Source organism: Pongo pygmaeus, chromosome 20 (assembly GCF_028885625.2).
Source record: "Pongo pygmaeus isolate AG05252 chromosome 20, NHGRI_mPonPyg2-v2.0_pri, whole genome shotgun sequence".
Taxonomy (NCBI): domain Eukaryota; kingdom Metazoa; phylum Chordata; class Mammalia; order Primates; family Hominidae; genus Pongo; species Pongo pygmaeus.
In genome coordinates, this window is record NC_072393.2 from 54187064 (window position 1) to 54208709 (window position 21646).

Sequence of the window (21646 nt, forward strand, 5' to 3'; positions counted from 1 at the left end):
CACAGCATTAGGTCTGCTAGACTCTGGAGAGGAGAATCCCCTAGGCTTGGGTACAGGAAGGAGGAGAGGAAGCTGTGCACCCCACGAGAAGGACTGATGCGACCCAGCTGATGGTCCACCCAGAAGCCTTCCTGACACACGCGTGGCCTCAGGTCCCCAAGATGTCTGGGGTCCGGGGTGAGCGGCCCGCCCCACTCACAGCACTGCCGGTGAGCCTGGCGATGTCGCGGAACTTGCTGAAGACCCCGGAGGCAGTGAGCGGAGGTGGTGGCAGCATGAGCCTCTGGGTGCTGCGGCTATTCTCGGCCACAAGCCCCATGTCGCCTTTCTCGGCTGCCTCAGCCCGGACGGACTCCAGATGCCGACCTTCAGGGGAGAGTGCGGGTGGGGGTGTCGAGGGTGACAGTTGTGGCTGCGTGTCTCCCTTCTCTAGTGGCCTGGATGAATTTTCTCCAGCTGTGTGCGCTTGTGGCGAGTCCCTGCACCTCCCTGTGTCTAACGCTCGCCCACTTGGTAGAAATGGCTTGAGGAACATGCCCCCAGCTACGCTGGCTGTAGGAAGCCGGCAGGAAAAGCAGTGGATGAACGAACATGACCACACTCGGCAGAGATATCCGGGCCGGTGTCATCAGGGCGCGGATGGGATTTAAAGCCACACGTGGGGCAAGATCACTAGGGAAGTGAGTGTGGACAGAGCAGAGAAGGCCAAGGGACCCTTTCCTCCGGCGGGTCATGAACATCTCTGGCAGTGACCAATGACCCTTCGGCTTGTTTTGGAGCCACCAGCTTACACACGTGGGATGTGCTCTGGCCCCACTTACTGTCCAGAGCTGGGTCCCGTGGGTGCCTGGATGTAAGAGCTGGGGAGGTAGAGCCTCAAGTCACGGTGACAGCTGTGACAAGCAGCTCTCAACCTATCAGAACCAACACACCCTTGTCACCAGATACTGTGTGTCACCTCTTTTCTGGTCTGAAATGAAATGGGGAGATAACATAACCTGCCTACACCTATCGAGATAGCACCCTAACCCTAACACAGAAAAGAATGAAAGGGAAAGCAATCCGTAATGAATGAACAAGCGCGCGTTTCAGTCCACAGACGCTCAGCCGCGGCACAGAGCACATGAGGGTGGGCCTCGCGCCCGATGCGAAACTGCCACAAATGGGAGAGCCGACGGTGTGAGCTTCATTGATGGGACGTTATCGAATCACACGTCAAAGGGGATGGGATTCTCCAAAGTGGCCAACAACTCACAACAAACCCGGGACTTGGACAGCCGCGGGGGCCACAAGGCAGCACAGCGAGGAGTGTGAGTGTGAACACGACACATCAAGGCTGGAGGCATGAGACAGTGGGAGAGGCCCTGGCTGCCATGGATTGTTGGGCAGGAAAGCCAGCATCTGCAACTTCTTTTGTGAGAAAAACAGATCCTTCTTTGTCCAAGCCAATGTAGTTGGGTTTTCTGTTACCTGCAGCTCAGAGTATTCTTAACCGACCCCGTGTGTGCTGGGTCTGGTATGACGTCAGTGCTCCCAAAACACATCTTGAGTGAATGAGTGAGAGAATCTTGAGTCTCATCTCCTCTGGCTTCCATAAGCCCGTAACTCTTTCCTGATCCAAGTCAACCTTTCTCAGTCCCTCTGTCCGCTCATGAAAGCCTGAAACCCCCGCCTTCTCTAAACGTTGGTCCCCATGGCCCTAAGCCAGCTCCAGTGCTCCCAGCACATCCTCTCCCCAGGCAGATGAGAACTCACCAGTGGGTTGTCATCCCTCCTACACTGACCACTACCAAACCCTGGGCTCTGAGCCAGACCTGACGAGCCTCAGACCCCTGTTTCCAAACTTCCTGGATGGCCCTGGGGGCCCACAGATAGAGGTTGCTCATGCCTGCCCCATGCTGGGGTGATTAATGCCCCCTGCAGGTGCCTGCCCCTCATCAGGGTCCCAAGCTGCCAATGGCTTTGTCATCCATCCAGTCACCCAGGGAGATCCTGGAGGCATTCCTCCTGCCTCCTCACCCTGACACCCACTGTCTGCCAGATCTCTCCTGCCCTCTTCTCTCTTCTCTACAGCTGGGGTCCAGCTCCTCTTCCCCCCGGATGCTGCCCCTTGCCTGCTTACAATCTTCCGTGGCTCCCCAGTGTCCTCACGATAAGCACCGAGCACTCCAGGCCCTTGGCAGGCGGGCCATCCGCATCACCAGCCTTTCCACCCAGCACTGGCGGCTGGGCCCCTTCAGGCTGCTGGCCCCCCACACGCCATGTTCTTTCCTCCTACTCCTTCCAATCCCTCCAGTCAAAGTCCTTTCAGACCTCTCTAAGCCCCAACCTTCCATCTCAGCCCCCAAATACTGCTGTCTCTGCCTCCAGCATCTTTCCCCAGCCCTCCCCTTCCCTGCACCCCACGGCCCCTATCCCAACACAGGCCTGGTCCTCCCTCACCTGAACTGCTGCCCCTATGTTCTCTCCCACACCCCTGCAAATCTGTCCCCATCAGGTTCTCCTCCCTCTGAGCCTTTTCCTCAACCCCGTTTCACAGCCTCTCTCCACCATCTCTCCGATCCACCTGACCTCTGCATTTTCTCTGGCTGAGCTCCTGTCCTTCCAGTCCCTCCAACCACAGTCCCCCTTACCTGTGGCCTGGGCCACCGCCTTGAGAAGGACGCCATCACCCACGCCAAGCTCCAGGCCCTGCTGGGGTGGCCCAAGGTGGTTGAGGCTGAGGTAGAGGACAGGGAGGAGGTCTGGAGGCGACAGGGCCACCACGGAGCGCAGCAAGTTGCTCAGCGTCTCCACCATCCGGAGCCTGGAGGAGGGGACGGGGGTATGAACACGTGGTTCTTCAAGGTCAAAGTGTGGTGTAGGGGTGGGGTGGGGTTTAAGGGGGCGGACATGAGAAAGAAATGGAGAAAGAAGAGGAAAGGGCTCAGAACAGTCCCAGGCTCTGGGGCCTGGGGCCATGAGGACAATCACAGATTGCCGGTAGTGAATCCGCCTTTGCGAAACCGTAACTGAGGAAACTATGACAGTGGAAAGAAATCACACCTAACCGACTCCATCTTGCTTCTAACCTTTAAGCTGTCCTTGTTCAGTCCCAGGCACAGGCAGAACTAACTTGGGGAAGGAATTCGGTTCATGGCTTGACTCTGAAACGAAATTCGTAATAGCCCTTTCTGGAAAAGACCCCTTTTTGCCTAAGGACCTGCCTTTGCCAGACTCACAAATTAGCTACAAAATTAGAAATTTAGGTTTAGGAGTCACGCAGCCTCTGGCTCCTCAGATTTCTCCTGGGAATAACATCACTGTGGTAAAACCTAAGATGAGTGCTTGAGATAGTTTGCAGACCCTGCACTCAGTCTGACACCACCCAGACTGTAATCTGGCTCAACCAGTTCTGCCATCCCACCCAGGAACAGAAGACAGCAAGAAAACCTCCCTTCGACCCCCTGTGAGTCCATCTCCAACCTGACCAATCAGCACTCCCCACTTCCCAAGCCCCTACCCACCAAATTATCTTTTAAAAACTGCTCCCCAAATGCTCAGGGAGACTGATTTGAATAAAAATGAAACTCCGGTCTCCCACACAGCTGGCTCTGCGGGAATTACTCTTTCTCCACTGCAGTTCCCCCGTCTAGATAAATCGGCTCTGTCTAGGCAGCGGGCAAGGTGAACCCACCGGGAGGTTACAGTGGGGGAGTAAGTGAGTGGGATGGTAACAGTGATAAAGATGGTGATGATCAGCCCAGAGAAATGACAGCTGATGCTACGGAGCATTTTCTAAATTCAGGAGCTGGCTTTGAGCACTTTGCACCTTTTTTTTGAGACGGAGTCTCACTCCGTCGCCCAAAGTGGAATGCAGTGGCACGATCTCAGCTTACGGCAACCTCCACCTTGTGGGTTCAGGTGATTCTCCTCCGGAGTAGCTGGGACTACCGGTGCGCACCACCATGCCCGGCTAATTTTTTTTTAATTTTTAGTAGCGACGGGGTTTCAACATGTTGGTCAGGCTGGTCTCGAACTCCTGACCTCAAATGATCCGCCCGCCTCGGCCTCCCAAAGTGCTGGGATTACAGACGTGAGCCAACACGGCCAGCCTTTTGCACCTTTTAACTCATAGAATCTTCACAGCTCCCCTCTGAGGTAGGTACCATTATTATTTCCGTTTTACAGATGAAGAAACGGAGGCACAGAAAGAGTCCGTGGCTTGCCCAAGGTCACAGATCGAGTAAGTATCAAGCTGAGATGTAAACCAAGGCCGTGTCCCTGAGGACTGTGCTCCCAGCCACTAAGCTGTGCTGCCTCTAAAAAGAAAACCGTGTTTCTGTCTAAAACATCAAAGCTGGAAAGAATGGGTTTGTTACTGGCAAACTTAGGGGGCCTCATTAGAAAGAGAAGCCATGTTTTTCTTACAGAAGTCTCATTACCAAGGTTTTTAAGATGCAGAGAAGAAATACAGAAACCAACATTAGGGAAATCCCTCAGTAATAACTGTAGGCAAGAGTCAGCACTGGATGGTGGAGTGGGTGGAACAGCCCCCACCAAAATGCATGTCCACTCAGAGCCTCACAACATGACCTCATTTGGAAATAAGGTCTTTGCAGAGGTACCTGTAGATTAACACGAGATCACAGTGAATTAAGGTAGGCTCTGAATCCAAAAAGCATCCTTACAAAATACAGAAGAAGGCCGGGCACGGTGGCTCAGGCCTGTAATCCCAGCATTTTGGGAGGCTGAGGCGGGTGGATCACTTGAGGTCAGGAGTTTGAGACCAGCCTGGCCAGCATAGTGAAACCTCGTCTCTATTAAAAATACAAAATTAGGGCCAGGCGCAGTGGCTCACGTCTGTAACCCCAGCACTTTGGGAGGCCAAGGCGGGTGGATCACAAGGTCAGGAGATCGAGACCATCCTGGCTAACACGGTGAAACCGTCTCTACTAAAAACACACACAAAAAAATTAGCCAGGTGTGGTGGCGGGCGCCTGTAGTCCCAGCTACTCGGCAGGCTGAGGCAGGAGAATGGCGTGAACCCGGGAGGTGGAGCTTGCAGTGAGCAGAGATCACCCCACTGCACTCCAGCCTGGGCGACAGAGCGAGACTCCATCTCAAAAAAAAAAAAAAAAAAACAAAAAAAACAGCGTGCTGGGAACAGCCTGAAATGCTCCACTCATGTTGGAGAACTGAGAAATGACATGTGCTATGTGAGAACGAAGGGACACTATCCAGCAGTCACAATAGGCTCGAACCACTTAACCAACATGGACACATGTGGAAACGGGGTTGATAGTGAAGGCAAGAAGCAGAATGAGCCGTACCCATGATAATTTTGTTTGTTTGTTTTTGAGACAGAGTCTCACTCTGTCACCCAGGCTGGAGTGTAATAGCGTGATCTCAGCTCACTGCAACCTCTGCCTCCTGGGTTCAAGTGATTCTCATACCTCAGCCTCCTGAGTAGCCGGGATTACAGGCACCCGCCACCATGCTGGGCTAATTTTGTATTTTTAGTAGAGATGGGGTTTCACCATGTTGGCCAGGCTGGTCTTGAACTCCTGACCTCAGGTGATCCACCCACCTCGGCCTCCCAATGTGTGGAATTAAGGCATGAGCCACTGCGCCCAGCCTCCATGATAATATTTATATAAACTAAATACACAGGGGTGAGTGCAGGGGGTGAGGAGGACAAGGAAAGAAGAGGAAATGGGGACAGAGAAGGGGGCTGGGCAGGGACAAGCGATGCTAACATGCTGCTGAGAAGGACCAGGGTGGGGCAGTGCCATGCACTGGGCATCACTGGGGTGGGGCGCTCTGCAGGGAACCTCTGTGAATGAGTAGGGGGTCCTCGCTATAACTGAGACCTGACCTTCTTTCGTGAACATGGAGACATGTAAGCAAGACTGAAGTCACTTTTGATGACTTAGGGTGGACTAGAAGTAATCACGGACTGTCTGCAGCAGTGCCAGCCATCCCAAGATGGAGCCTGTCTCCCGTGCATCTGGGCTCGCCATTGTGTCTTGCTCTGACCATGAGAATGAGGCAGAAAGTCAAGAGGACCTGCAGCCGCTTTTGTGACCATGTCTGACATCCATGATCATACGCCCGAGCGGGGTCAGAGGCCAAGTTGAAAGGATTTGGCGGAACAAGGCAGCACGGACTGCCATGCAGAGGACAGACCCAGAAGCGTCCCCGACCCCGCCCAGGCAGGCCTGATTAGTTACCGAGCAGACACCTCCTCGATCTTCTCAAACGTCCGGGCCACGGCCAGGTAAGGGACCCTAGGGAAGGAAAAGAGACGCAAGAGCTACAGTGGTGCAGGCTATACTACACTGCCCGTCTGGACCCTTGCTTCCTCACACCTCCTCGGGACACGCTTGCCAATACCCAAATGCATGAGCTCACTGCCCAGGGCTGTCTCTCTGTCCCTTTCAATGCTGCTGATTGTCGCCAAAACACAGGAGGGAGAGACTTGACCATTTCTCCCAACCAAGGCTCTGCTTAGAGAGCCTCCGGCGGCAACAGGAACTGGAGGGAGACAGTCTGAAAAGGGAGAAACCTCACTTCTGGCCCGGTTTCCAGCAGGCATCTTCCAAGGGATGATAGTTGTTCTTGGCAGGATTGTAACCGCATGGGTCCAAGGGTCTACGGAGGCAAAAGGGAGATTGAATTGCATAGAGCCCTGGGTCAAAGCGAAGTCATTCCTCCAACTGTGATGTGCCAGGCTCTGTTCAAGGCACATGGTGCAGAGCTGGATGAAAACAAAGTTTGCTAACCCGGAGCTCACACTCCAGCAGGAGAGTCAGAGGAAAGTGGGCAAAAAGCCCCCACATAAACACATCATTAATTTTAGGTGTTAAAAAAAATCTTTCAGAAAACAAAAGAAAGCCGAGTAGAGGGAGAGGATGAGATGACAGGTGCTGCTTCACAGGGTGGTCAGGGAAGGCCGGAGACATCTGGGCAGAATGAGGGGAGGGGTTAGCACAGTAAGCAGCAGGGGAAGAGTATTCCAGGCAGAGAGAATAGTGTGTGCAAAGGCCCTGAGGTGCAGACACACTTGAGAAACAGAAAAGGGATTGCATGGCTGGGGTGGGACAGAGGGAGGCGCGTACAATCCTGGGTGTCGCAAAGTGCCAGGTGCCGTGCTAACACCACATCGATTAACAATCAGACCTGGGAGGAAGGGACCTTTCCTTTTTTCTTGAGACAGAGTCTCACTCTGTTGCCCAGGCTGGAGTGCAGTGGCATGATCTCGGCTCACTGCAACCTCTGCCTCCTGGGTTCAAGTGATTCTTCTGCCTCAGCCTCCCAAGTAGCTGGGATTACAGGCACGCACGACCACAGCTGGCTAATTTTTTTGTATTTTCAGAAGAGATGAGGTTTCACCATGTTCGCTAGGCTGATTTTGAACTCCTGACCTCAAATGATCTGCCCGCCTCCGCCTCCCAAAGTGCTAGGATTATAGGTGTGAGCTACCGTGCCTGGCCGGAAGGGACCTTTCTAACTTCCTTTTCCAGATAAGGAAACTGGGGCACAGAGTGGTTAACTCACCCATGGCCACACAGCTGGTAAGCAGCGCAGCTCTAGAGACCGTTCCCAACCTCTATTTTTTTTTGAGACAGGGTCTCACTGTCACCCAGGCTAGAGTGCAGCAGAGCAATGCACACTGCAGCCTCAACCTCCTGGGCTCAAGGGATTCTCCTACCTCAGCTTCTCGAGTAGCTAGGACTACAGGTGCAAGCAACCATCCCCGACTGATCTTTGTAAAGATGGGGTTTTGCCGTGTTGCACATGCTGGTCTCCCACCTCGACCTCCCAAAGTCCTGGGATTATAGGCATGAGCCACTGCGCCCGGCCTCAACCCTTATATCCTGAGTGGCTCACACTGACCCCAGCCAAACTCTGCATTCAGACTCATCTGGGTTCCAATCTGCTCTGCCTCAGCCAGCTGTGCCTGCTGAGGAAGCAGCTTCCCCTCTCTGAACCACAGCATCTCCATCTGTCTGGGGAGCTAAGGGGTCCCTACTATGACAGGTTGTCCGGAAGGTTACATAAAAAATGACAGTGAGGGTTCCCACTCCTGGGTGCATTTTATGGAACAATGAGGACTCCCCAGCCCCAGGCCTACAGCTGTACCAAAATGGGGACAAGGGTTGGGGGCAGAAAGAGACCTCAGGATATTTTTCAGCTCTTCAGCTGATTCTGATGCTTACACAGGGCATGGATGGCCAAGACAGATAGTGCCACTGCAGGGCTGTGCACGGCCTTTGGTATGAACTTGGGTTTAGCAAGCGGTGGCCGTCATTACAATGCGGCAGCAGAATGTGGTGGGCAGGGGACTCTAGAGCCAGTCAGCCTGGCTGGAACCCCAATGCTGCCACTCCCCACCTGTGTGGCCTGAGCAAGGCACTAAAAACAAATAAGAATAGTAGCACCGTGACAATGTGCTGATCATAATCAACGCCAGACCCTGGGCTAAGTCTTTCAGATCCTCAGAAGAGAGACACAGAAAGGCTAAATCACTTCCTCAAGGTCACACAGCTAAGAGAGGTGGAGCTGGGATTCCTAGCCAGTCCTCAATACTGTCCCACCTCCCTGCTTTACTTTTCTCATCCAGGAAACCAGGACAACAACAGAATCTACTCCTAGCAGTGTTACGAGGATTTGGAGCACTGGGTCAGGGAAAGCCTGCTGCTGAATGCCTGGCACGTGGGGAAGAGTGAATGGAAGAACATGCTTCCTTTCATCACTCTGCCCCCATCTGAGAGGTGAGGAAATTGGAGGGTAGGAAAGTTTGCCTGTCTCTTGGAGGCAGCCATCGGAGACAGAAGGGAAGTGACCATGCTAGGAACGGTGCAAGAAGAGCAGTCAGGCCGGGCGCAGTGGCTCACGCCTGTAATCCCAACACTTTGGGAGGCCGAGGCAGACAGATCACTGAGGTTGGGAGTTTGAGACCAACCTGTCCAACACGGAGAAATTAAAGGTGTTTGGAATAATCCCTGCTGTTCAGCAGAAAAGACAGGTGGGTTAAAAAGTATGATGCAGTGAGTCCAAAATCTCTTTGATTTGGTGCCTCTAAAAATGAAACAGATAATCACAAGAAATTCTTTCAGCTTTAACATTTCATGATTAAAGTTTAAGTCTAACAAAAAAGTGTCCGTCTCTACTAAAAATACAAAAGTAGCCAGGTGTGGTGGCGAATGCCTGTAATCCTAGCTACTTGGGAGGCTGAGGCAGGAGAATCGCTTGACTCCGGGAGGCAGAGGTCGCAGTGAGCCGAAATCGTGCCACTGCACTCCAGCCTGGGCAACAAGAGGAAAACTCCATCTCAAAAGAAAGAAAGCAGTCATAGTATCACTTGAAATAGAAAACGGAACTTTATATACAGTAAGACATTGATTTTATTAGGGAAACATATTTATAAATACACAAACACGGACACACACTCAGGAGGCACGATATGGCAATGGGGAAGAAATAACTGCTAGGAGCCAAAAACATTCCTTAGGGTCCCAGGCCTGGCCCTACCCCCACCTCCCTGTGTGACCTGGCGAGGCCGACCTAACCTCTCTGGGCTAATCATGTCAATGTGTGTAAAATGGCTAAAGTGCTCCCTTCCTCCACAGGAATACTGCAGAGAGGAAGTTAACGTGCTATTTAACCTCCCTGATAAGGTCTCAACTGGGGGTGCAAAATTGATGTCAAGAATCCTCCGAACACTTTTTTGTTAGACTTAAACTTTAATCATGAAATGTTCAAGCTGAAAGAATTTCTTGTCGTTATCTGTTTCATTTTTAGAGGCACCAAATCAAAGAGATTTTGGACTCACTGCGTCATACTTTTTAACCCACCTGTCCTTTCTGCTGAACAGCAGGGATTGTTCCAAACCCCTTTTCTGTTAATTTTTTTAGCTTTCAGGACATCAAGAATTCAAGAGGGAATAAAGTCCACACTGCTAACACCATCACATTGTATTTGAAAACACAATCAATCTTCAGAGGAAAAAAATAACTTTAGATGGATATATGATTATGTAAGAAATCAGGCTGGCCGCGGTGGCTCATGCATGTAATTCCAGCATTCTGGGAGGCTGAGGTGGGAGGATCACTTGAGCCCAGGAGCTCAAGACTGGCCTGGGCAATGTAGTAGGACCCCATCTCTACAAAAACTAAACAAAAATTAGCCAGGCATGGTGGTACATGCCTGTAGTTCCAGCTACCTGAGAGGCTGAGATGGGAGGATCCCCTGAGCCCAGGAGCACCACTGCACTCCAGCCTGGGCAACAGAGCAAGACCCTGTCTTTAAAAAAAAAACAAAAAACAAAAAACCCAAGTTCTATAAAGTGGAATTTTTGTCTGATTTGTTTCCTACCAGATCTCTAGCATCTAAAATCCAGTAGCTAACACACAATCAGTCCTTTGTAAATACTTACTGAGTAAATAAATGAGTCCATGATTGACTAGTGAAAAAAAAAATCTGAAAGTGCTCATTTAAATTTCTTTCGTGGCAGATTTCCTGGGCTTCCTAGGGGCCAGCCCCAGTGCTGGGAGCTAGGCAAGAAGACTAAGAAGGCTGGGACCTCGCACAGCCCTGGCTCTGTGGGAAGGAGCTTATGTCTGGTTAGGGAGGCTCTTTACCATGTGACAAGACATAAAAGAAAGTCTGACTCAAGTGCTGGGGACACGCACCTCCTCTCACACACAAAGGGAGAGGCACCAGGCTTCCCCAAGCAGGTGCAACAGGAGCTGGGGCCTGAGGGAAGCGAGCTGGGGCCTGAGGGAAGCCTGCCGGGCAGGGTGGGTTGGGAACAGTGTTCTAGGCCGGGGGCAAGCATGTTCAGAAGCAGGGAGGAGGCTGGGTGTGGTGGCTCATGCCTGTAATCCCAGCACTTTGGGAGGCTGAGGCGGCTGGATCACCTGAGATCAGGAGTTTGAGACCAGCCTGGCCAACATGGTGAAAACCGGTCTCTACTACTAAAAATACAAAAATTAGCCAGGCTTGGTGGCAGGCACCTGTAATTCTGGCTACGTGGGATGCGGAGGCAGAAGAATCGCTTGAACCTGGGAAGTTGAGGGTGCAGTGAGCTGAGATCGTGCCACTGCACTCCAGCCTGGGCAACAGAGTGAGATTCTGTATCAAAAAAAAAAAAAAAAAGCAGGGAGGAACGACAGGACATGGGGACATGGTGTGTGGAGGGAGCAGGAAAAGGCTGCAGATGTCAGGAGGCTGCAATGTAAGGTGGACAGGGCTGGCTCATGAGGGCACTGGGAAGCCCAGCATATCCTCTATGCTGGGGAGAATCGCAGATGGGTTTTCAGCATGGCAGAGATGGGGGGTGACCTCATCACTTTATAGGATATTTATCCACCCACACATCCTATCATCCATTCAACCAATCTTCAGTGCAGCCTCCTGTGTGCATGTTAGGTGTCGTGGGAATCAGCCCAGACATCTCTTCAAATAATTAACAAAATTACAGTGAAGCAATTAATTGCTTAACAACCTATTCAGTGTCCCACAGCCCCAGCACACTATGCATATCACAAGGGCCGGGGCAGGGCGGCCAGCTCTCTATGGTTCATCCCCGTGGGCCGCCCAGGGCTGGCAAAGAAGGGGTGTTCAGTGAATTTTAAGGCAGAGTAGACATGCCTGCAGGCTTCCAGCGCATACACTAAATCTGGTGAGTTCAGGTCAGGTGTACTGGCTCACGCCTGTAATCCCAGCACTTTGGGAGGCCGAGGTGGGTGGATCACCTGAGGCTAGGAGTTCAAGACCAGCCTGACCAACACGGTGAAACTGTGTCTCTACTAAAAATACAAAAATTACCTGGGTGTGGTGGCATGCACCTGTAATCCCAGCTACTTGGGAGAATCGCTTGAACCTGGGAGGTGGAGGCTGTGGTGAGCTGAGATAGCACCACTGCACTGCAGGCTAGGGGACAGAGCAAGACTCTGTCTCAAAAATAAAAAATCTGGTGAGTTCAGAGCCAGAGAAATAGAGAGGTAGGAAGTGAGGCCAGAGAGGGAGGTGGCGGCCAGTGGCCAAATGGGCTTAGATTTTCTCCTGAGGGCTCTGGGGAACCCTAGAGGGGCAGAGTCAACTGTGGGTGTTGGAGAGATCCCCCAGGCTCTACAGGGATCAGACTGAGGATAAAAGACTGGAGGCGGGGTCAGGGGGTGGCTGGGGCCATGGTCAGCAAACTCCGACCCTGGACCGTTTCTACAGGTTCTGGGAGCTAAGAATGGTTTTGCAACAGGGGCCAAATGTGTCCCATAAAGCCTAAAATATTTACTCTCTGGCTCTTTATAGAAAAGTTTTGCCAAGTCCTGCAAGAGGAGGAAGCCTGAGCTGGGGGTGGGGCTGTGGGAATGCAGAGAAGGAAACACACCTCGAAGACCCTTTCCAGACCTGGACACTGACTCACCCCTCAGCAGTTCCCTCCTTTCCTGGAGCCCCCGGCTTCTCTTCCTTCACTTCTTTTTTGATTGCTGGCTTCCGGGGGGCTAGGAATGAAGACAGAAAACAGTGGGTCTTTTCTCCTTCCAGTAGCCCCCACCTCCCATCCATTCTGCACCCAGCACCACGCCAGTGCTCAGGGAGACGGGAGACAGGCTGGTAGAGACAAGGCCGACTTTCCAACCAGCAGTAAAGGAAGAAGGGTCTCGCAGCATCTCAGGCCTCTGGAGAGAGGCTCACCAGCCTTCTGCCTGTACAACCCCGGGAGGTGGGGTGAGCAAGGGAAACTCACTGAAGAAGCTGCTGAGCGTCTTGGGAGCTCTCGGGGGAGGCTTGGTCTGCTCCTCCTCCTCCTGCAGTTCCTGCTTCGTGGCCTCCTCAGGCTCTGAAACGCTTTCCGTCGGGGTCTCTGCTTCTGCGGTGAGAGAGCTCAGATGGTGATGCAAACTCTTTGACCCTGAGACTTTTTTTTTCTTTTTTTTTACCCCCAAGATCATTCTGACCCTGCAGATGGAAGATCTAACTACACCTACCCTTTTCCTTTCTGTTAGCTTTGAGCTGAGATCTCAGGCCTGCTGTCTACTCCTCAGTGCTAACTAGCAGAATTCCAGCACTTGGCCTGAAATAGGAGACTTAGGAATAGTGGTAAAAAGAAATCTCATCGTCATGAGAAGAAAATATTCCCACTCCTCCCAGCAGCTGCAGAAAATCAGATACAACTCTGTATCCCTAAAATTCTCCCTGCAAGTGTTGTTTCTAACACAGGGGCCTCATGGACACTTGGACCACCCTGGGAGGGTAACTTCAGCCTCTAAAATCCTGTAACTCAGTTTGGTTGTCTAACTTAATTAATAACATTTAATTTACACCTATGACTTCTGAAAGCTATGAATACTTTTTATCTTTTACTTTTTCTGAGGTGGGGGAGTTCTTGTTCTGTCACCCAGGCTGGAGTGCAGTGGTACAACCATAGGTCACTGCAACCTCCACCTCCTGGGCTCAAGCGATCCTCCCACCTCAGCCTCCCAAGTAGCTGGAACTACAGGTACGTGCCACCACACCCAGCTCATTTTTGTATTTTTTTTGGTAGAAATGGGGTTTCGCTATGTTGCCCAGGCTGGTCTTGAACTCCTGGGCTCAAGTAGTCCACCCATCTCAGCCTCCCAAAGAGCTAGGATTACAGGTGTGAGCCACCATACGTGGCCTAGGAAGATTTTTTAAAGAATAGCTGGCTCTTTCCTTCTTTCCCACATGCATGGGGAAAAATAATAATTAAAAAAAAAAATCCGAGTAATAAAAACTATTATTCTTCTAGATTTGGCATTTAAACAATAAGTTTGAGAATCTATGCCTTGTTTAAATTAATCGTCCTCCAAAGACTTCTGACCCCAAAATCAGGAGGTGGGGCAGGGCGGAGGAGAGGACCAGAAACTCACTGGAGGTCTTCAGGGGCTTGGGAGGCGTGGTGGGCTGGTCCCCGTCTTCTCCTTCCTTCTCTGTTGCCACTTCAGCCTCTGTGAGGCTTTCTTTCGTGGTCTCTGCTTCTGACGACAGACAGAACGGTCAGATGGCAAAAAAATCCCATTGAACCTACAAGGGCATTTTGACTCTGGAGACAGTCTGCCCTCATCTGTCATCTGTTCTTTTTTTTGAGACAGAGTTTCGTTCTTACCGCCCAGGCTGGAGTGCAATGGTGCGATCTTGGCCCACTGCAACCTCCGCCTCCTGGGTTCAAGTGATTCTCCTGCCTCAGCCTCCCGAGTAGCTGGGATTACAGGCGCCTGCCACCACATCCAGCTATTTTTTTGTATTTTTAGTAGAGATGGGATTTTACCATGTTGGCCAGGCTGGTCTTGAACTACTGACCTCAGGTGATCCTCCCGCCTTGGCCTCCCAAAGTGCTGGGATTACAGTTCTATCTTGTACCAATCCAATGTGCCTGTAAAGCAGCGGGCCATGTAAGACCCTGCTCCTTGTCAACCCCAAGCAAGGCAGCGACCTTGAGGGGGTCCAGCCCCCATTTGCCTATGTAGCTGAGACATAAATGGTGTGTCTTTCCTTACAAATGATTCCTTTAGTGTTATTCACCCCAAAATAGAATCTGAAAGGGTTAAAAATGCAAATGACAGCCTGTTATAGACAAAAATAAAAATCTTTAAAGTTAAAAAAACTTACCTCTAGGGTCACAATAAAAACTGCAAAAACCAACTTGGGAAAAATCTGCCTTAGTAGAAAGAGGCCACCCCCGCTGCCCCTCACTGGACACTGACAGTGGCTAAAAGTGTAGTTTACAGTAAAATTTGTACTAAAAATTGTCAATAAGACATCAAATCTTTTTTTTTTTTTTTTTTTTTTTGAGACACAGTCTCCCTCTGTCACCCAGGCTAGAGTGCAGTGGCACGATCTCGGCTCACTACAACCTCCACCTCCCAGTTTCAAGGGATTCTCGTGCCTCAGCCTCCTGAGTAGCTGGGACTACAGGCGCGCGCCACCACACCCAGCTAATTTTTATAATTTTGGTAGGGATGGGGTTTCACCATGTTGGCCAGGCTGGTCTCCAACTCCCAACCTCAAGTGACCCACCCGCTTCGGCCTCCCAAACTGCTGGGAGTACAGGCGTGAGCCACTGCACCTGGCCAAGAAATCAGATCTTAACCAAATTTAAATCTGCCCTGGGAAAATGGACCTTTTATTTGTTTGCGGAAACAAAAAACCCGACAACGTTAAAGGCTGCAATTGGTGTAATCTCATGCAGGCCCCAGAGGATCAACGGATCAGATCTTTATGGTTGTTTTCGGTGGGTTCACCACATGCAGGGAACTCACTGGGTACTGCAAGAGATTTTAGATTTTTCAAAGGAAACCCAGCGACACCTGCTGGCCACTGTGTGAACTACTAGTTCGAGGTATTTCAGTTTTCAGTATTAAATCACATTCCTTGCAATGACATTGCATCTCTGCAAAGCTGGGTTTTCATAGGTTGCTGCTATAAAAATCAAGTACTGTACAAAAATCAACATAGAACAGGAAATGATGGTGGCAGTTTTCAATTGGATTCCACTGTTTAAGATGTTACAGAGTATCCAAGGCATTTCCCACAAGTAATTATGGTTATTTAAGAACAAAATACAGGCTGGGGGCGGTGGCTCACGCCTGTAATCCCAGGGCTTTGTGAGGCCGAGGTGGGCGGATCATGTGAGCTCAGGAGTTCCAGACCAGCTTGGTCAACATAGTGAAACCCCGTCTCTACTAAAAATACAAAAATTAGCTGGGCGTGGTGGTGTGTGTCTGTAATCCCAGCTACTCAGGAAGCTGAGGTGGGAGAATCGCTTGAGCCTGGGAGGTGGAGACTGCAGTGAGCCCAGACTGTGCCACTGCACTCTAGCCTGAGTGACAGAGTGAGACACTGTCTCAAAAAAAAAAAAAAAAGCACAAATACTACTTTTTTTCCAATGTATGTATAGTATCTAATAGTTGTTTGGACATAACTACTTAATCAATAGAACTGACAAGGTATTGGCCTAGGGGCATCATAAAAAAATTACTAAGACATCAAGGGTGCTGTGAACTAAGAATTTTAGGAACCTCAACTTTATGGTAAAATTTACAAGGAAAAGGAAATCATTTAGAGGAAAAATAGTTTCCATTAAATAAATATAAAAACAGCAAATAAAAATGGGAAACTGTGCCTGAATTATTACTAAATTAAGATGTCCAAACAAATATATCCCACAATGTTTTCAGAACAAAAGTTCCCATATTGGTAGGTGGAATTCCTGGGGTTGACACAGGCATCAAATCGGCAGGGTCTAAACATCCTGAGCTCTCAGGCCCCTGCCCTTGTGGATCCCCCAACGCGCGCACGCGCGCGCGCGCACACGCACACACGCACACACACACACACCTCCTCCTGGGGGCTCACCTTCCTCCTCCTTCTTCCTCTTGGCGTCTCTGTCCTCGTCCTCACTCTGCTCTTCCAGGACTTCCTGAATGGTCCGTTTCGGGAGCTGCTTCCGAGCTGGGGAGGCAAAGGGCTTGGTGTGGCTGACCTCGCTGGCTCATGTGCTCCCATCCCGGATAGCTCAGACCCACTGATGTAGCCCCTGGAAGGCTCTGGGCTCTCTCCCCTTCTCTGCCTGCACACAGCCACTGCCCCAGTGCAGGCCGCACCCTTCAATCCCTGCTGCTTCCAGGCTGTGTGACCTTGGGCAGGTTACTTAATTTTTCTGTGCTTTGCTCTCTCACGACTGCAGAATGGAAATAATCCCCACGAGTAAACAATGATGTAAGGTAATCGGCATAGTACCGATTCCAGCAGGTCCCCTGAGCTCCTCACTGCTCCCCTCAGATCTTAACTGCCTCCACGTGTTCCAGACAGCTTCCCCGGAACCTCAGAAATCTGGAAGTGGCAGGGAATAAACTAGCCCCAGGAGAGGCCCTCACCCCATGATCGGCAGGAATTGGTGGATAAATACCCTAGCTGCCTCACATCTCGGGGGTCACTCTGGAGCATTTACACCGTTCCCCAGAGAATCCCACAAAACTAAGCTCCAGCTGCCCAGCGTGTAGCAGACCCAACAGCACATCCTATGTTGGCTGCTCCCCTGCCCTGAATCACCCTCTGTTCCCTGCACCTCCTAAACAAATCACTTGCACTTGAATCCCTGTTTCAGAGCTTCAGAACCTGCTTCTCTAAAAGCCTCAAACTCAAGTGAGCTCATGATGAAGAGCTCACACAAAGTATCTTCACTGTTATATCTCATGTTGGCCATTGTGCCACCTGGTCCCCAGTCTCCCGGCCCCCAGTGGCTCCTTCACATGGCCCCAGAGGGACCTTCTATCAGCAAGGCTGGCACTGTCTCTCCCTGCTCAAAACCCTTCCATGACTCCACATTCTCTGCTTTATCCAGGATAAAGTCTTTTGATGTCTACTCCGATCCTACCTAATCTCCATCTGACCTTCTAACCCTTCCCACACCACATACTCCACCTTCTTTTATATCACTGCTAAACTGGGGTGTTTCCAGACATACCAAGTGGTTTCACCCCTCCAAGCCTCAGCATGTGAGGTTTGGGACATAGCTCAGTGTCGCTCCCTCTGAACAAGATCCCCTGACACACCCCCAAGGCCAACCTCAGCGTCCACCTGGAGCTCCCAGCATGCCCTCAGCCACACTATGACTTCCTTATGGCCACCTTTCATTCAGGGATGAACCTGCCTCCCCAGCTCACAGCCTTTCCATGGCTCCCAGGACCCACAGCACGAAGCCCAGGCTCCTTAGCTGGGTGCACAAGACCTTTTGAGATCTAGCCCCCACTCTCCTCTCCAGCTCACCTCTCACCACGTGCTATCCTCAAACTCTCCCTGCTCCCCAGATCGCATCCGATTCTCCAGAAACAAGGAAGTGGATGAGAGGCCCCAAACATCCCGTGCTGTTCCCACCTTGAGGCCTCTGCACGCGCCTTTCTTGTTTGAAACGCGTGCCTCTGTCCTTTCTCAACATGGCCAACCCCAACCCATCGTCTAAGACTCGGCTCAGCCATCACCTCCCCTGGGCTGCTTGACTTCTGAGCTCCCAGAGTACCCTGCGTCACCCAGCATCGTCCGATGGAAAGATCTGGCAAGCTACGTATGTAACCTTAAACTTTCTTGCAGCCACGTTAATAAAAAGGGGGAAAAAACCAGGTTGAACTTGGTTTGAAGACTCTATCTTGCTCAATACACCTAAAATAGTATGATTCCAACATTCTTTTTTCATGCTACGTCTTCAAAATCCAATGAACTCACTGCACATCTCAAGTTGGACACCAGATTTTCATCGGAAACATGATCTGTGTAGGTTTCATAAAATGTACAGCTATTCACATACCAAAGCTGTTCCAAAATGACGTGGAAAAAGTGCAAAGTCTTTACTCACTGAATCACATATTAGCTTTCAAATGCAAATTCAACTGAAAGGATCTAACATGAAAGATTCAGCTCCTCTGTCACACTCACCACGCTAAAGGGCTCAGTAGGCCGGATTGGACAGCAAGGACTCACGCTGCCCCGCGTTACGTGTGGGTCTCTTGACCTGTTCTTCCCCCACAGCAAACATTACCAGTCCCTCTTAGGTCAAAGACGCTGTTCCCCAGGCTGGCTTTCCAGGACCTTCTCACCTAGTTGCTCATCGTCCCCAATCCTGTGCTCTACACGCCAGCACACCAGGCCCTCAGTGGCTCCCAGGCCTTCTCAATTTCTATGTTCCCCTTGCCTAGCATGCTCCCCTCTTCCTTTGCTTGTTGCCTCTTCTTTGTCCTAAAGGGCTCAGCTTGGTTAGCCTCTCTTCTGGATGTCTCCCTTGAGCCATGGCCCCATACTTGTGTTCCCATATGAGCTGTGAGGCCTCCATCTCAGTGGATAACTGCAATCACAATGACCCACAATGACTGAGCCCCGACTGAGGGCTGGGCCCAGTTCTGAGCAGCGTACGCGCGTTATCTCCTAACTCAGATATTTCTGTGCGGTAGGTGCTCTACAGATAAAGCAACCTAAGCTCAGAGAAGGTCAGTCATTTGTCCCAGGTCATACAGCCAGTGGATGACTGTGCTCTTAACCACAACCCTAAGACCAGAGCGGTCATAAGGATGACTACCTTGGATGGGAATCCAAGCAGGGAAAAAGGCAGGTGACTGGCCGGGTGTGGTGGCTCACGCCTGTAATCCCAGCACTTTGGGAGGCTGAGGCAGGCGGATCACAAGGTCAGGAGTTCGAGACCAGCCTGGCCAACATAGTGAAACCCCATCTCTACTAAAAATACAAAATTTAGCCAGGCATGGTGGCATGCTCCTGTAGTCCCAGCTACTCAGGAGGCTGAGGCAGGAGAATCGCTTAAACCCGGGAGGCGGAGGTTGCAGTGAGCCGAGATCGTGCACTGCACTCCAGCCTGGGCAACAGAGCAAGACTACGTCTCAAAAAAAAAAAAGAAAAGAAAAAAAAAAACAAAGGCAGGCGACTGAAGGGGCAGGGGCCCGTGTGTTCTCACCTGTGCGACGCTTCGGGATCCCTGATGGGGAACTGTCCATGGGAGAGGTGTCAGAGAGGGAAGCGTTGTTTTCAGGAGATGTGGCAGGACAGGGCGGGGAGACCTGTGAGCAGTCTGGGGCAGGCTTCTGCAAGAGGAAAGAACAATTCTGGAGCGAGCGGGGGAAGGAGGGACTCCATTTCCCAAAAGTTGAGAGTAGAGGGGACTGAAACCTCTCTCTGTGTCTACCCTCCTTTCTGACCCTATGGTCTCAGCCCTAACTCAGAGCTGGCCTCTTCATGGTCCCATCAAGGACCCCCATAGCTCTTCTGTTTTCTGCAGTAACAGAATCTTCGATTCTCCTGCCTCAGCCTCCCGAGTAGCTGGGACTACAGGCCTGCACTACTATGCCTGGCTAATTTTTGTATTTTTAGTAAAGACGGGGTTTCACTATGTTGGCCAGCTCTACACAATGGGATGTCAGGGGAAATGATATACACCTCTTCGTATAGTTTTATGTTTATTTATTTATTTATTGAGACAGGGTATCATTCTGTCGCCCAGGCTGGAGTGCAGTGGCGTGATCTCAGCTCACTGCAACCTCTGCCTCCCAGGTTCAAGCAATTCTCCTGCCTCAGCCTCCTGAGCAGCTGGGATAATAGGCACCCGCCACCACGCCCAGCTAATTTTTGTATTTTTTTTATAGAGATGGGGCTTCACCACGTTGGCCAGGCTGGTCTCAAACTCCTGAGCTCAAGCGATCCTCCCGCCTTGGCCTCCAGAGCACTGAGAATACAGGCGTGAGCCCCCGTGCCCGGCCTTCTCTCCATACAGTTTGGATATTTGTTCCCTCCAGATCGCATGTTGCAATTTGGTCTCCAATGTTGGAGGTATGATCTGGCGGGAGGCATTTGGGTCACGCGGGCAGATCCCTCATGAATGGCTTGTACCCTCCTTGTGTTAGGAACCGAGTTCTTCCTCTACTGGTTCACATGAGAGCTGGTTGTTTAAAATTCCTCTCTTGCCATGTGACACGCCTGCTCCTCTTTCACCTTCTACCATGACTGGAAGCATCCTGAGGCCACCAGAAGCAGATGCCGGCACTATGCTTCTTGTACAGCCTGCAGGACCATGGGCCAAAATAAACCTCTTTTCTTTATAAATTAACTGGTCTCAAGTATTCCTTTATAGCAACGCAAAATGGACTAACATGCATTTGCTGGTTCAAATAACACCCACTTAATGTTGAGTGGGGTGCCCGCCTCTTCCTGTTGGCAGAATATGGATGTTCACAGGGACAAGGGCATCTACAGAGAGCAAACGACAGCACAGAGGAAGCCTGGGCCTCTGACCCTGTGAGACAGTCACATGAATCCCGGACTCCGCACTCAGGAGAGAGAAAAATAAGTTTGCGTCTTGCCTAAGCCACTGCTACCGTGTCTCAGTTTCAACCACTCACTTATCTTCTTACGGGGCCCTGTGCCAGTTATTAAGTGATTTTCTTTCAGCTCCAAACCTGTCACTGTCCAGTCTCCCTCGTGATGCCAGGACTGGGACCCCACAAATCTCCTTGCTCTGGCGCCACCTCGGCATCAGGCAGTGCCAGTGGAGGGAAGCAGAGGGTACTGCATGATTGGAGGCACAGCCGGCTTGCCGGGGGCAGCTGCTGGATCCCACTGACAGTTTTTTCTAACGCTCAGGGGGCTTGCCACTTGGTACCTGATCAGAGACCCTGGCGTCTCCCACCCAGTGCTCCCTTCCTGAAAGATCAGAGTCGCAGGCTCTCAGGGCACCTTCTCTAAGCTCAGAGACCTGCCAGCAGTCCCGCCACAGAGGTGTGAATTTCAGCTCAAAAGCCACAGGGATAGTCACTGCACCCCGCAGTTGCTACCTCCATGATGCCTTAGAGTTAGTTCTCTTTTTATCCCTTCAGTTACCTATTTAACAACTGCATACCTAGTGACCATCCTTTAAACTCCCTCTGTTCAAATCACTGGTATGGTTTCTGTCTCCCATTGAGACCCTGATGGAGATACAGGTCTCAGATAATTTTTTTTTTTTTTTTTTTTTTGAGATGGAGATTCGCCCTGTTGTTCAGGCTGGAGTGCAATGGCACAATCTCGGCTCACCACAACCTCCATCTCCCAGGTTCAAGCAATTCTCCTGCCTCAGCCTCCCAAGTAGCTGGGACTACAGGCC

General features: G+C 51.1%; 1 protein-coding gene across 3 annotated transcripts in view; it reads right to left on the bottom strand.

Moving 5' to 3' along the window:
* Nucleotides 1-21646, bottom strand: part of LIG1 (DNA ligase 1) — a 53859-nt gene that overhangs the window by 21987 nt on the left and 10226 nt on the right. For 2 of the 3 annotated variants that reach the window (XM_063657250.1, XM_054462023.2), the window contains exons 5-13: nucleotides 19469-19595; nucleotides 16366-16461; nucleotides 13881-13988; nucleotides 12737-12859; nucleotides 12413-12491; nucleotides 6553-6633; nucleotides 6213-6269; nucleotides 2634-2806; nucleotides 200-366 (exon numbers count right to left, since the gene is read on the bottom strand). In XM_063657250.1, the coding sequence (XP_063513320.1) occupies nucleotides 200-366; nucleotides 2634-2806; nucleotides 6213-6269; nucleotides 6553-6633; nucleotides 12413-12491; nucleotides 12737-12859; nucleotides 13881-13988; nucleotides 16366-16461; nucleotides 19469-19595 (1011 nt within the window). The remainder of the gene's footprint in view (nucleotides 1-199; nucleotides 367-2633; nucleotides 2807-6212; nucleotides 6270-6552; nucleotides 6634-12412; nucleotides 12492-12736; nucleotides 12860-13880; nucleotides 13989-16365; nucleotides 16462-19468; nucleotides 19596-21646) is intronic. The other variant, XM_054462024.2, reaches the window with a different exon arrangement.